This window comes from Harpia harpyja, chromosome 12 (genome assembly GCF_026419915.1).
Source record: "Harpia harpyja isolate bHarHar1 chromosome 12, bHarHar1 primary haplotype, whole genome shotgun sequence".
In the NCBI taxonomy this organism is placed as follows: domain Eukaryota; kingdom Metazoa; phylum Chordata; class Aves; order Accipitriformes; family Accipitridae; genus Harpia; species Harpia harpyja.
In genome coordinates this window covers 31,164,020-31,180,490 of record NC_068951.1, presented here as the reverse complement: position 1 = coordinate 31,180,490, position 16,471 = coordinate 31,164,020, and the positions used below count along the sequence as shown (strand labels likewise).

The 16,471-nt window shown below is 45.2% G+C and overlaps 1 protein-coding gene across 1 annotated transcript in view; it reads right to left on the bottom strand.

The window, feature by feature from the left end:
* The window catches only part of FGF12 (fibroblast growth factor 12), a 236,415-nt gene extending 223,079 nt beyond the window's left edge, over nt 1-13,336 (bottom strand). The window contains exons 1-2 of the mRNA XM_052804083.1: nt 13,210-13,336; nt 12,893-13,053 (exon numbers count right to left, since the gene is read on the bottom strand). Of these exons, the coding sequence (XP_052660043.1) occupies nt 12,893-12,905 (13 nt within the window). The 5' untranslated portion in view covers nt 12,906-13,053; nt 13,210-13,336. The remainder of the gene's footprint in view (nt 1-12,892; nt 13,054-13,209) is intronic.
* Between the last annotated feature and the right edge of the window lie 3,135 nt (nt 13,337-16,471).

Here is a 16,471-nt window from a genome sequence, read left to right as displayed (position 1 = left end):
CCTTCTACAGTCTTTAACCACCATTTAGGATGCTGCAGCATTAATACATGCCTCCAGGCTTGACACTATGCTCTTACCTTCTGTTATTAAACACTGCTGCTCTATTTGTTGCTAAAGTGCTGAAAAGCTATTAGGATCCCCCATCCAAAAAATAACCAGTAAATAACTTTGCTAGTCATGATGGCAGCTGGCATGGGATGCATCTCCAGTTAAACTCATCTGAGAAGTTTCAGGGAGCACCTTTGAGCTATGAACTTCAGAAAAAGGAAGAGAGGGAAGCTAACAGCACCCCACTAGGCTAAACAGATACTTTAGTAATAAAATGGCTCAAAACCTTTCGGATTAGCAGGAGAAAACAAAACATCAGTGCCATGGTTTCAGGGCTGTGTTACCTTACCAAACTTCATACCATTCTGCAGCACAGAGAGGGTTTAATAGTGATTTCAATATATGAAAATTCAGATGCAGGATTTGACCCAGGAGTCCTGCTGCTCTGTACCATCCCACTTCTTTATCACTAACAAGACTTCCTTCCAAAGCCCCCTAAGCTCCCTGGCCAGCAACACAACATCAGGGTCTGGATCCAACCACTCCCAAATTGCAAATGCTACCCAGGCAAGGTCTCAGATCAGCAGGGTAAGACACTAAAACCACATTGGGTTCCTAATACAATTCCTACATAAGGTAATGAAGACATGCCTCAACCCCAGAGTGTACACATAAACACATACTGTCCAGGCACTAGCCAACCTCCCATTTAACATAAAGTACAGAGCCATACTGACATACTGTCCCCATGCACAGTAACTCCATTAACCAGAGGTTTCTGTAGCCATTCTCCACTGCAGAGCACAGACATAAGGAGCTGAACCCAGGTGATTTACAAGCTGGTGTCTGGGACTTGGCACAACTGTGTGAAACTCTGGCTCTCCATCCCCACACTTTTTTGCCAGCAGGGGCTGAGCCAAGAGCCAAGGGGTTTCTTTTCCAGAGGAGCAGGAGCTGATTTATTGCCTCATTTAGTTGTAACTAGCCCCTCCAGGAACAGAACCTACAGTCAAATAGGTCTTTCAGTGAAAAAGAAGGATCTAATACTAGACCCATCCAGGCTTGTCTTATATCAAAGGAGTTCACTGCCCATGCTTTGCTATTTCTGGATTGCTCTATCATCATCTGGGGTCATAATTAGAGACAATCTGATTGCATTTTCCCCTCAAGGAGGCACATGAGCTTTTGAATTCATTAGACTCAGGGCATTCAGCAGCCATTGGCCAATAGCCACCTTGGTCACTATTTCTGGTGCCCTGCAGCATCACTATAAATATACGTAGTTCATAGGTATTGGTGCCAGCTGGGGCTATTCTGGGACATGGGGTGAAAACCACATAGTTCACAAACCAAGACAATGCAGCCTGGTTTGAGCAATGCTTTTTTGGGTAAAGCAACAAGATAATCCATCCAGGTGAGACCAGATCAGCCATCTTCATGGAACTAAACAATTTCACATGGCCTTGCAAGGCATTTGAGCCAGTAACCATTGGCAAAATATGGGCAGAACATTTGCAGCTGACATCTGAACAGAAATACTTGATATAGTCAATTGTAACACTTGAATTTCATGACCAGTTCTGTTGAACTGCCCTGGAGAATTCCATGGAAAAATATAAATTTTGAAGTTTTAAATGAAGCATTACTGTTTGTTCTGCTTAAAATGTTTTTTTGTTCTATATTCCTCCCCCGCCCCTGCCACCAAGGAAATAATTTCAAACCAATTTCAAGCTAAAACATGTTACTTAGGACTGAAATACAGTATTTTTGAAGAGAAGAATATACAGGCTTTCCTGACTCTATGGCTCTCCTTTCCTGGCAAACAGCACTGTTTCTTTTTTACACAGAAAGTTAAAATGGAAAGCTGGAAACCACCGTTTTTCCCATCAACTTAACCTCCATACTTCAACAGACAGAAGAGCTATAAGGTTGATTAGGGAAATAATGCAAGAACTAAAAACAATGATAAAGCTTTATGGTCCATATGTACCTCCACCGGGAAAGGCCTTAAAAGCATCCCATGAATCCACAGTCCTTCAGAGATCAGTAAGAGTTGGCTATTGTAATACCTCCTTACAAAAACATCACACAGTAAAATTGTTTAGCGGAAAAACATGAGTCTCTAAGCTCGGTTGTGTTGTTCATAATATCACAGGTGTTGACAAACTCTCATGGATCCAAGGCAGGACCCATCAGTAAGTGCAGAGTCCACGAAGCCCTTGGACTGGCCCGAATGGTAAGAAAAATATTGGGTTCAATCCAATTCACCACAGAAGCTTCAGGAAATGGGATTTTCTGCAAAACAGGAGACCTGATTTTTAGGCAGCTCCTTTGCAAACAGGAGGGAGAAGACGCAGATGCTTACTTCAGTGTTCCTGACAGGCAGAGGACAGCCCAGAAGTGTCATATATTATCCTTTGCTAGACCACAGACTACCCCTAAGGCTGAACAGAAAACCCTGACACTAAGAAGAGGGACTGCTCACAGGCAGGGAAACTGCAGAAGACAAAGCCTTCACACATCTGAGGAGCCAGGGAGAAGAGCAAAGCACTAAACACACCTCCTGGGTGCCCCAGCTTCAAAACAAAGTCCAACTTACAGAACTGATATGAAGGTACAGGGCAGGGACAGTAGTGGGACATGTCCACCTACGTGGTCCTTCCTCATATTCTCCAAGCCAATGGCCCACCACAGCCACTTTCAAGATAAGATGGAAAGCTGCATTCAGGACATGCTCTGTTTGGTTTGGATGACCAAATTACTGTGCAGCTTCTGGGTAATAAAGATGACTTCAGGAAGACAAGAGCAGTGAAGTAGCTGTGCATCAGCCTTGCTTTTGAGATTAGAGAGTATAAACTCATGCTCCACACGAGCATAAACTCATTTCAGTGGTGATGCCAGCTCTAACAGTGCTGAGATTCAGCGAGACTTTTCTGGACTCACTGTTCCTGAAAACCTTTAAATAAAAAAAGGAACTGCCTGTGTTTTCATATGTATAGCAGTATGTCTATAACAGGCCACCAATCCAAAAATTCCTACCATTTGACTGACTTGCAGAGCACAGAGCATTGCTTGTACTAGAAGATCCCCATGCATGCAAAGCTCAGCATCAGCCGCAATACCTTGTTCTCAATTTCACAGACAGCAGAACACGAGTCCTGCATCCAGTTCTGCTGTCATCAACCATAGGTGCCACAGAAGGTACAATTTAATCAAAACCAGTATTTTCTTACGATAAATAATGAAGATTTTAAAACACATTCTGTTCTTTGTCTCTGTATACTGCCCATGGCTCCGTGCTTGCATTGCTTCAGTATTTCAGGCTTGTCCTCACTATTTCTGGGAACCTTCTAATCAAAAGAGATGGAAAATTCAACCCTAGCTTTTTAAAAAATAAAAACAAAAACCCCCACGCTTTTTAAAAAAACAAAACAAAACAAAAAAAACAAAAAACCACCCCCCCCCCCCCCCGAAGTCTTGCTGTTGCTGGATGTTGATTTTTTGGGAGGGGAATGCACTATAAATACAGTTTAGGTAGGAAAGCCTGAAATGCATGTTACTGAGAGATTAATCATGCAAATAAAACTGACAGTAATTCTAGATGTCTGGTACTCTGTTCAATAGTAATGGCAGAGACATGTCTCAGCACAGAGCCACTTGTTATAAGTGTAATTAATAGTCATTTTTAAGATGGGGTGGATATTCTGACTTTTGAAGATACTATATAGTAAATTTAATAGCAGTTGCTAACACAAAAGCCTCAAAGCCATATAATTTGTACCAATAAAGTAAACTGCCTTCAAAGTGGCAGGAAGAAAGTAAAAGGTAAATAAGCCATAACTGTTTGTTATATTAACATCCCCTTGAACCAATATAAAAAGAAGTAGTAAAGGTTTGAAGAAGTCATAAGTAGTTAATAATAAAGGTCTAAATGCAATTAAATAGGTCTTACACCATATAATCAGTATTATTTCCATTGTGGTTTCAGTTAGGTAAGGCATTAGAGACCTGGCCTTTGCCTACTGACCAAATGATGCATTTACCTATACAAGTGCAAATCCAGAGTAGCTCCGCAGACTTTATTTAAAATCTTGACTGGAAGAGGAGACCCAGGACAACAATTTTTAAACTTCTCTGCTGATTTCTCCCTCGCTTCTCATATGGCAACAAAACGGCTACAATTTGCAGTATGTAATTTCTCCACTGGGACACACAGACAGGAGTAAAAAGTTTAAAAATTAACAGCTGACTTCATCAATGTATTTATTTGATAATATATGGCACTGGTTAGCAGGCAATCTCAGAATACCAGCAGTACTGGTCAATACTAAAAGGGAATATGAATTTCAGGCTAGAAAATCTCAAAAGCTCAGATTCAGCTTTCAAAGAGATCAAATAAGCTGGAAATACCATAGAAAGCAGGTCTTGCTGAGGAAGCTTATTCTACAGTCAACCCAGTTATGCTGCAACGGCTTGTTAATATCAAATTAGAAAATCCAAGTCTTCCTTTATGTACAAGTAATTTTTTTTCTCCATATACTAGAAGGTGCTGGATTCTACATTTTTTCTCATTTTGTTGGCATTACTGCTGTTTCCCTCTCGCTTACAGTATGTTGGGGCCACTAGCATTTATAAGACTGAATTTAGAGTTATTCTGAAGTGGCAGTGAAATGGATACTTTTGCATAGTAGCAAGCACAGTGGGTGCAAGGATTCTCAAGTAAAGAATGAAGTCATACTGTACATCTTTTCCTAGACAAAGTTTCAGAAAACTAAGCTGAATCTCAAAATAATATCACCTATGATGAAACAGTAATTCTGGACATCTGGAATATTTTGGTGGTTTGCATTTGTTTCTTACCATTCTAAAGCCATTGCTGCAAGATATTCTTAACTGAAAGTTGGCCAAGTTTTATACTCGCTAAAGCTCTCCCCCAAAATACACATTCAGGACTGCACATCAGTAAAGGATGAAGCTCCAAGGGCTGTCCTTCAAGGCAGAATTTTATTCCACTGCTGAATTTCATACAGGTTTGATCTTTCAGACTGCACAGCAACCTGTAATGTACACACACACACACACACCCCCAATAAATCACAGCCAAATTCCATGAACAACACCTGGACCCAGCTCTTCAATGCCCCAAGTAATGATAAATACTCAGATATGAGAAAGGGGTACAGACCAGTATGTGAATGGGAGGAGGAAGAGGCAGGATACAGAATTCGGAACCAGATTTAGAGTTCAAGCTCCTCAGTAGGGTCATGCCGGAGACCAATGTCAGCTGGAAAAGACCTCAAGGTCTCTAGTCCAACATTTGCTTGAGTAGGGAGTATCACAACACTTCAGCATGCCCATCCTACCAATAGCCCTTGGCTGGCTGGACTTGGAGAGAAAAAATAGAAGTAAAAATCAGTGATAGCACTTTATGTTGGAATAAGTATGGCATAAGAGACCTGGTGACCAGGTAGGCTTCAATCTTCCTGAAGAGGCCTTCTTGATTGTCAGCCCCTTTTGGAGATAGCATTAAATTCAAGGAAAGTGTTTTTGCATTAATAATACATTGTCAATGACTGAGAAGCAAGGCAACTTTCCCTCATTATACTAATAAAACATTCAGCAATTCTTGCTTTTCTTCATAAATCCTCCAAGTAGCTACGTTCAGTAAATTAACCTTACCTATTGAAGGCTGATGGCGGGTAAAGCCAGTCTAAACCAGCTTCCAACAGAGGGGTGAAACACAAGAGGAAGAAGCACAGCTCAAGAAAAACAGTTTTCCAAATTAGAAATGCTATTCCGTACTTTCCTGATTTCTTGCTTTGCACATGCTATTAAAAATAGCAAGTAAAACGCCTTACTTCTGAAAGTACACATCCTGATGCACACACAGCCCTCCCTCGGCTGTGTGGCTCAAGGCACGCCGCAGTATTGCTCCTGCGCTCTGTTGAGCGGCCATCATCTCAAGCCACAAGATCTCTACTGAAACATGATGACACCATAAATAGTTTAATTCAATCTGAAGAAAAAAGCCATAGCTTTCAATGTGTATCCTGCATAAGCATCAAATCATAAGGTTCATCCAAACCTGGGACCTGGGAAAAGAAACTCAATGAATTAGCGTGATGATTTGTACTCTTATTGAGTATAAAGAACACTTTGAAAAAGCAGGGATATAGGAGCTATAAAAAAAGGAAACATCCTTGTATCACTGACAGGAAAATAGTAAACTCTTTCTTCAATCATTTTAGTATAACAGCATTATTAAAATCTTTATACTTTGAGTGAAAGCATTAATTATTATGCCCATCAGGAATATTTTTCATTGTCAAATTGCCTTTTACCATGCTAATAAACACCAAGCTTTGCATGTAAAAATTAATCATGTTATCTCCTTTATAGGTCAAAAGACACAGACTAAAATAGTTTCTGCAATTCTCCCTAAATAACTAGCTTTTACATATCAAGTTTTATGGCACATTAGAAATGAATGCAATTCAGACAGGATTTGAATAGCTGAGTAGATAGAGAGGGAAAGATAAAAGCAGATAAGAAAATATCTTGCGGTAAGCTAAGCCTTTTGAAAAAACCTGCTTAAAAAAATCAAGTTTCTTTTTTTAAATTTCTGGACCCTAAATGAACTAAGGATGAAACAGCTGTATGCAGGTCATTACTCAAAGTATCCACAGATTACGCTTCCAGCCACTATACGTATAAACGGTACGTCAGAACAACTTAATGCGTTAAAAAAACATTTTAAATTACTCCAGCATTTCATTCAGGCTAAATGCAACTTCCACAGCTCCCACGTAACTTGTGGAAGTGAGGTGGAGGAATTTGTCTGCTTCTTGGGTATCTTAATACTAGCCAGATGACTAAGTCCTCCTCCCATTTTTATAACATTTAAACCTATTACTAGGGTCTTCTTTCTTCTTTGTTTTAGTGACATGGTGGGTTTATAGGTATGAAAGAATACGAGCATGGCCACTTACTTTTCCCTCCTCATTACGAGGCCCATAACAGCACAAATGCTTTCTGAGGTGCCATGTCTACTTCCCCCAGCATCAGATAGGCTTGGATCATCCTCTCATCCAGAAGTTTCAGATGCCTGCCTACAGTATTTCAGCAGCTACCAACCAATGGTTAATAAAGGTATTAGACTGTTATCTGCTCTTCTAGGTGGCAGCACGTAGCCAAGGTTTGCTCATTTGCTAGACCCACACAGCAACCTAAGCTCTTACCATCTTTGAGACCTCCCAGGACACAGTCATATTTGTGTTGTGTTTAATGTGATTTCTAATGTAAGAGGAACAGACCTTTCACTTGCTTTCTGAAATGCATTAAAGAAAAGCATGCATGAGGTGCTAGCTTAGTGCCTTACACTCCCCTCCTGCATCTCTCAGCAGAGATTGAGTCTGAGGCACAGGAACAAAGCAATCTTCACAGCACCCCACTCCAGCCTCAGGGATAAGGTGTTAAGGTCAGGCAACCAAAGTGTTTCCCTGCTCTACAGAAAGCTGGTAGCCATATGGAAATGCACAGCCTTGGGCACGGTGGAGATACTAAAAAAAAATCAGGCCATTTGTTTACATCTCCAAACACGCCTCCCCTGTGTCAAACTTCAAGCAGCCAGGTTGAGAACTGCTGGCCTCAGTAACATGTCCTGGATCTCACAGTGCACATCACTGTGAAAGGCAGAGAGCATGCAGCTATCTCCTCTATGGAAAAAGAGCTGCTTAGAGAAGCCTCTGACAATCTTGACAGAGATGCAAGTGTTCCCCAAAAAAGGGAACAGTTTCATAACAAAACTAACTGTGCCATTATTTGGTTTCCATTACAAAGAAGTAACCAAGATGACTTGTGTGACCCAGTCTTTACCAAAGCAATCTGCATTTCTTCAACACGTGTTCAACAGTATGTGCTGCAGACTCACCCCTAACAAATACACAATATGTCAGGAAGATGCATGACGAGGTAGGTTTTGACATGAGCATCCCAAACAGCTTCAGGACATGAACTACAGCTGGGATCACTAAGATCTTTTCTTTGATCATTGAAGAAAGCCATGAAGGTGGGAACAGTGCACAGCAATCTCCAGAACTTCATGTTCTCACTTGCCACCCTCTCTCACCTTGTCCACAAAGCCTGTCTGCAATCCTAACATTCATCGGCTCTTGTTGGGTTTTGATCACAAGTTCTTCAAGGTGAAGATTCTGTCCTTTACAGGCATAGCACGCAGACAGCTGCGCAGAGGAAGCTGGCCCACAACAGTGGGTCAGGCCACGGAAACTTCAGAGCAGCTCCGGTGGGGAGAGATTGATCAAACCACCCTACCCATTTGCATATCCACAAGACAGGAAGATGCAAAGGGCTCAGACCTGTTCGCCAGTATCAAGAAGGCCAACTCTGTGCCCTAGGCAAACTGGATCTTACTGCTGTTTTACAGGACCTCATTTAAAGGCCTGAACATAGCATGTCCATGAACAACAGCATTGTGGCTTTTCTGCAAAAGCAAAAAGCCTGCTCCCAGCCTTTGTGACTGGAAAGAGAACACGACTCAGATAGCACTACTGTGGCAGCATCTGCCTGGGACAGCCACTCTTCAGAGATGTCCTTTGCAGACATCTCCTCAGAGCCCTGCTGCTTTGGTACTCTCCAGCAGAAGAGAGGTGTAATGCCAGGTCCCCTGGCTTCTACCACAAAGTCTTCTCAGCACGAGGATGGTGTTCCTGAGGGAAGACGCACTGCATGGAGGATGTCTCCCAACCTGACACTGTTATCCAACAGAGGAGGACCATGGCCCAGCACTGACCAAGAGCACCGCCAGATGTCAGTGGGGTAGCCAACAGTGTGCTTTAGTTTTGCTGTCCCAGTAGACCAGCTGACAAGAACAAGTCCCACTGTATCTCCCAGCTAACAGCATGCATCCTGTGCTACCAGCAGCCTGCCCCACCCCCAGGCAGTGAAACCTCACCAGGGCCACCAGTGCCACCAGTGCCCAGCACTGACCTCCAGGGAGAGCAGAGAGCATCAAGAACTGGCTGGGCCCTTGCAGAAGGGCCCAGCAGGCAGCACGCCCCTGCCTCCCATGCAGCATTGACACATCAAGTTCCCAATCCTCACCTCAGACAAGATAGAAGTAGTAATATGTCTTTTCTGCCTCACTGCCAAAAAGGGATTTCCCTGTGTCTTCAGGACTACAGAAAAGGGTATAGCACCTTCAGGGGAAGGGAGCCCTCCCTGCGGCAAGGCTAGCCTGCAGTCTCTCTCCACTCCATCCAGAAGACCAGGGATCCGTTCCACACTGTGCAGCTTGACTCTTGCTTGGCTGATTTCTTTCCCAGCCTCTGAGTCTGAACATCACTGTGTGATGTTCCTTCCGCTGCTAAGCGTCTTTCTAACTGTGACTGAAGAATCTGGCAAATGACCAAGTATTCTTTAACCTCCACATTAACTGTTGTTAGCTTTGGCAAAGCCCAGCTCCTGGGATGCCTGGTGTGGTATCGCTTACTGCTGCAGCCTACAGGAACTGCTGTAGTGGCGAGATTCAGAGAACAGGGATCAGGTAGCGGATGCAAAACAGAGTCCTCATCCACGATGCCCTCCCTTCCCCCATTGCCTAATGAGCTTTGGGAGCAGCTACAACTTTTAAGCTTCTCACTGCTGGAAAAGGTTTGGAGACAGTGAATGTGCAGAACAGAGCAAGTCGAAGAAGCTGCAAGTTAGATGAGGCCAAATGTTACTTTTAGACCAGCAAGATGTGTTGGTAACATTGTAGATCCACAGAATGCTACAATTATTTATCTTTTAGGAGTCTGGAGGAGATAGAGATGTTTGTCTCTAGCCAGGTTTGACTGTTGGAAGGAGGCACAGGCTGCACCACCACCTCCTCCTCAGCCCGCACCAGGACCCTCTTGCTTGCACTCTTACTGCAACAGTCCCAACAACAGTGAAGTCCTTAGTCCTGCACCCCCCTGCACAAAAAATAGGATATGTCCTTCTCATTCTCATGAACAAGTCCAACCAGTGCAATCCATTATGGCTGCTCTGAGCAGCAACAGAGATGGGCCTTTAGCCGTTTTGGGGTTTTTTTGGTTTTGGTTTGTTTGGGAGGTTTTTTTGGTTTTTCGTTTGGGGGGTTTTTTTAACAGAGGACTGCAGGCTTTGCAAAGCATCAGCACCGGCCACATTCAGACAACCAAGTTGTCCTGGGATGGCAAATCGTAGGCAGAAACGTCCACAGCAGTCACCAGGGACAGCTGAATTCAGGAACCAGAAGGTAGGTTTTCTTAAACAGACTTTATGTTGCTTAATATAGCACACACTCTTCCCCAGTATCTGCATAACGCTGAGTTTGAAATGTTCCAAGATTTGCACCGAGGAAGACTGGAGGGGTGGGAGAAGGGCTGCAGGAGGAAGCATTTAAAAAGCAAGCGATGACTTCAGAGAAACACTGTATACAAGCAGCAATCTCATAACACAGGACTTGCAATGCAGAGGCTTGGTTAGTAATGAAAATAAAACGTAAACAAGTCCCTAGTAAGGCAATGCAGTTGCAAGACCATCTAGGATTAGTCACAAAAGCTAAAGATGTGAAGGGTTTAGGCTGCCTCGTACCTCCGCTCTGGGGAGACATCCTGCATTGTGCCTCACTATACACGTACACAAAATTAGTCTGTTAGAGCTGTGCACCACAGGCCTTCTCATGCTACTCCAACACTAAGCGAGTTTCAAGAATTACTTCAGTACCAACACAGCTGGGTCCCTGCCGTGAACAGAGGACTTCTGCCTTCTCATTTTCCCATTGAGATGCCAAAGTTGCTTGTGTATTTCCTTTAAGGTCATCTCTAGTTTGGACCTGTCCCGTTCTGGTGCCTTGATTACTGCTGGGTTTGCTCTGAACAGCCCTTTTTTCTGCACAGATAGAGGAAACCCATAGAGTATTTGCTCCCTACCTCTACCCCATCAAGGAAAAACTCTGCTAAGAGCGAACTGCTGAGAATTTTTTGCAAAAGATAACAGAGTAGTGACTCCTGGGGTTGTCTCACCCCCTGATAACCCTTCCACCAAAGCCAAGAGCCTGGGAACACGAACTGCTGCGGAGCCCGTCTTGCAACTAATTAACACAAGTACCGGTGGCCCAAAAGGCTTCCTTGTTCACCTGCTCATTGCCAACTCCAGCAGCGACTGCATTGTAACAGTCTCTATCTGTTTGCACAAGATAGGAATCGGGTAACCTTCTCTCAGGTGCTGCTTTTGCCACCAGCTAGCTGGACCCTTTTTCTTTTACTTTATTGCAGATGTTACCTTTCTGCCCCCTACACAACTCCAGCTACATGAGCTCCATCAGAAGTTCCACGGAGAGCCTTTTGTCTGCTTGTGTAGTGCATGACAAGGCACATAATGTTATACTAAAGTCACAGTCTATTTGTTTCACATCAAGACATGTACCAGTAGGGCATGCAAAAAGGTAAAGGTGTCACATCTCAGGTTAACTGTGAAAACAGTGTGGATAGCCAAAAAAAAAAAAAAAAAAAAAAAAATCAAGGCTAACAGGACTGCTGTGAGCTTTTAATCTAAGCCAAGTCTTTGCAGATACACTTCTTCAAAAAAGGTACTTACCTGTCCTCAAGCCCTGGTAATTCTGTTGATCACTGCCCACAAGAAACTGTACTTTATAGGACTGCCTCCATATGATTGAAATAGCTTCCTTCCTTAATCAGCATATAATCAGATATTCCCACACAGGAGAACTATAGCCCTGATTGACAAGATAGTTACAAAAATAAACCTGAGTTTAAATATAGCTTGCTCGGCTCCCTGGAAGGTATGTAGTATTGTGTTATACAAGTCTACCATCATTTTCCTTGAATTATTATAGTCCATATTCTCCCACTGCTTTGATCTCTATCAATTAAACAGCTACCAGATTTGTGTTATAGAGGAGAGCTGGCAGCTAGGGTTAGGTGGGAACGGCAGCTAGCCTTTCTGCTGCGTGGACTGATTTACCATCAGTATTTCATCGGCAATTAACATTTACAGATTTTGAGTTCACGTACCAGTTGAATGTGTGATGTCTGATGCAATTGTAGAGGTAGATAGGTAAATAATTGTGCAGGACTACATAGCTACGTGTGGAACCAAAATATATCTGCCCAACATGAAGGGATATATTTGGATTAGATATATGTCTCTTTGTATGCAAACACACAAGCTGGGCAGGCAATATTTAATGATTTCCTCTTTCTAGGGTGGATAGATCAATAGCACAATACTCATTGCTTTTCTCCCAATTTATCAGGATGTTCCAATGTGTTAAATATGCAACGTAATGAGGGCAGAGCTCTACAGCCCTGTTCTTCCCGTTTCAGAAGAAAATCGAGATTTTTTTTAAAAGCCATTCTAATTATGAAATGCTTTTCATCTCTTAAAAATCTCCCCATCGCTGACTGACTAAAAAACACGGGACAGACCTCACATTTATTATGCAAATCCTTAGCATTAAGAAAACAAATCACCAACTAACATCTGTCTCACCCTACAGGAAAATAAACAAATTTAAAAAACCCAACAAAACCCCCACAAAACAGCACCAAACCACAACCCACCCTTCCCCACACTCCACTACGCAGCTGGCTGAATACCACCCGCTGGAGTGGGAAGGGAAGCGCCTCCCCGAGCCCGCTTCCCTGCCGGTGCTGCAATGTACCTACCACAGCGGCACGGCACGGCTGCTCCCGGGCCGCGCCGTGCCGCGCCGCGCACCCGGCCCGGCCACTGCGGTCCTTTCGCCGCCCGCCCCCCCCCCTCCCTCCCCTCTCCTCTCCTCCCCTCCCCCGCGACCCACCTTTCCCTTCCATCGCGGAGCCTTGCGAGCGCCGGGAAGTTGCCGGGAAGTTGCCGGAAGACGCGCTCCCTCCTCAGCCGACAGCCCCGAGAAGCCCGGCGGGCAGAGCCGGCCGCCGCTGCCTGCTCCGCGGTGGGGACGGCGCCGTCACAGCCTCGGAGCTGCAAGCAAGCAAGCAACCACCGCGGGAGACGGCGTCAGCCGCCGCCCCCCCTCTCCCCACACACACGCGCGCCCCCCCCCACCCACCCGCACCCCGTCCCCGCCGCGGGGGAAGCGGCGCGGAGCGGCGCGCAGCCGCGGGGGAAGCGCGTTACCTGGGCGCCGGCGGGAGCTGTCCCTGGCGGAGCGGTGCTGCGGGGGCGAGTGGCTCCGCGGCCCGCCGCGCTGCCTGGCACCGCCCGCATGCGCGCCCCGCCCGCGCCCCGCCTCCGCGGCCCGCACCGCGGCACCGCCGGGGCCCCCCGGCTGCGGGCTCCGCGGGGCGCGGAGGAGGAGCGGCGCCCGCTGGGCGCTGGGCTGGGCTGGCCGCGACCCCCGCTCCCCCCCGGGGGGCTGCGCCCCGCCGCCCAGCGAGCGGGAGCGCCGGGTTACGCAACGCGGGCGCAAGCACCCGCGTATTTGTCGTGGGAGTCCTGCTGGAGGAGTCCGAGTCCTCCTCCCCGAGCCGGGCACGGAAATCGTCTCCCGGGTGCGCGGAGATGGCATCTGTGCGGCACAACGCAGAACGCGTCCCGGCCGCTGCATACGCACCGGCGGGTTTCCGCAGGTGATGCGTGCGTTGCACATGGTCCGAGGCAAGCCCCCGGACCGCAACGCTCGAGGTGGTCGGGTCAGAGGGCTCGCTCCACTCACCCTAGCTAGCCTCCCCACAGCACGTAAGCCAGACTGAGCCCACGACACCTGCAGCCGCAGAGAGGATCTCTTCGGAGATGCCCGCTCCCGGGTTCAGGCCTTCTCCGGGTATGTTGTTTCAAGATTAATTAATGCTGATTCATAAAACATCCACCTCATGGCTAGTTTGTGCTTTTCTGCTTTTGCAGCCAGCCACTGGGGTATTTTGTTCTCCCTTTTGCTGCTTAATAAAACAAGCAGTCCCCTGCTAATGCGAAGTCGATAAAACATTCATACCAAGATCAAGTCACTTTTTCGGAGAACACAGATTGAGCTCCTTAAGTTCATCCCTGTAAGGAAGTTTCTCCGCACTGGAATTATTCCTGTAGCTCCTAAGTTTTTCCAGATTCTTCAACTTTGGTACGATGGGGATGGTAAAACCCAGTTCTGTGCTTATTTTTATGATTTGTGTTACTGAAAAAGCAGCTCAAGGCATCCACTGTGCTGGGAGCTGCACACGTAGAGGATAGATGGCTCTGGCACTACATAAGTTTCTAAATACAGGAACAGCAATTTCTCTCTCCTGCTGTTTCTTCACACACCCTGGCGTTTATATTCACCTTCTCACCTACAGCCCAGTACTGGCAAACCAGTCAGTGGTTATATAGGCTTCCTAATGCTCCTTATTCTAAGCTACTGTAACCCATCCTGCAGACGCTGCCTACAGGCTCCCCCTCCAAAGCAGAACCCTGAACTTGGTTATGGAAGTGGACATTGTGCACATGATCCCACCTCAGTACATGGTCCAGGCAGTTCTGAACACCACCTGCTCCCATCTCAGCTGCTGCCCCACAAGGTGGCAGGGCACTTAAGTTAAAGATGGCATATTAGTGCAAGAACATGCCCCTGAGAAGCAACTAGGAACAGCCCAGCTGGATGAAGACCCACCATGTAAAGTTCACATATTAACTGGCTCCTACCCATTTACTAAGTTCTACATTATCATGAAGAATAACATTAGTTTTATTTTATTTCAGGACTGAATATTCAGGTATTGTAGGTAAGCTTTGAGTCAAAACGCACTACAGAACTGACGAAGCAGACTTAGACTTTATGATTTGACTAGGAGGTAGAATTAAATTTGTCATTTCTCAAGTTTCTTTCATCAACTGGTGGGATCCTATTTCCCCATTGCTATGTTTTTACCCACCATCAATGCCAAACTGACCAGACTGCACTTCCAGGGTCAACCCATGTGCTTCTTCTGAAAAGCAATGAAACAATAACTCTTTTGAGGTCTATTAGTCCTTAATAAAGTTCCAAAACGCAATCAGAATATACACCAGAGTGCTCAATAACTCCTCAGCCAGTTCTTTTAAAACTCTTGGACTCAAGTTATCAACTCCCACAGATAAGGGAGGGGAGAAAAAAAAAACCAAACAAAGAAACCAGAAAAACAAAACCCAAAACCAACCCAAACCAGGTGAATAAAAAAACAAAACCAAACCCACAAAACAGGCAAACTCTCAGAGGACATTAAGGTTCCTGGCATTCAAGTTCAAGAACAACTTTCAACAGGAAGAAATGAGGGCAAAGAAAACACCCTAACTTTTAAGGTACAGCCAGGCTAGTTACCAAAAATGTAATCTGAGGCACTATTTGTAATACCAGGCACTAGACCAAGGAATCGAGACTCCTTTCAAAGCTGTGCACTGCCTGGTAAGCTAACAGCCATCAATAATTCAGCTTCACAGAAGAAGCTGGGGAACAGTTCCTAGCTGCAGGCATCAGGCTGAGCCCCACTGCCATGGGAATACACAAAGATCAAGTTTCCCAAACATTGGAAAAATATTTCCTATGTCCTGAAAGGGACAGCCATAACATGCTCCCCATTAGTAAAGGTAGGTTGCTTTCTTCTAGGGTTTGTTTTCTTTGTGGACGTCCTCTCAACAGAGAAGGACATGAATTAGGAGTTCAGAGGGTTTGCCCTTGGGAAGCAAGGCAAAAAGCCATTTCTGTTAATTTTTGTTTTGCTTTTGAGCTGAAGCATTTCTTCCTCTGAGGTAACAGCAGGTAGGAACATAGTTCAAGCCAAACACCCAGACCCACCAATCCACACATTCATTTTCAATCACAGTTTATCAGATCTCTTTCTGGGTCACACCTGGGACATCAGAATTTCCCTTCCAGATCCTGAAACCATCACAAGGCCTTAAGGTATATGTTCTTAAAATAAAAAGCCAGCTTGAAGAGAGAAGACCCTCCCTATGCAGAACACAGATGAAGTCCCTTCAAGGCTTCTCTCCTCAATACAAAACAGCAAATTCAAGGGAATGAATCCAGTGGATATTTTCCCTCCCTTGCCATTTACAGGTCACCTTTCAAACTACTTATCAGGAGAAAGGAATATAATATTGCCTGTGCTCTACTCTAGATTTCAACTATGCATCCTGCATTAAAGTATCAAGCAAGATGGGACCAGCCTGAGTTAGATCATGGTTTCTCCTCTAGCCCCTCAGGAAAGTCAGATGTGTGTCTACTGTGGTTTTGCAAGTAACAAACATCAAATGAAGACGCACACATTAATGGCATCTCAGTAAAGCATCAAGTTGTTCTCCAAACCACAGCAAGACAAGGCATTGCAGCGCTCAGGAGATGCTGATGTGCCGAGCCTGGACTCCTTCCCATGCACACCGTTTGAGCCACAGTGGAAGGAGAGCTTCTGAAGCACCACTCTCCTGTACC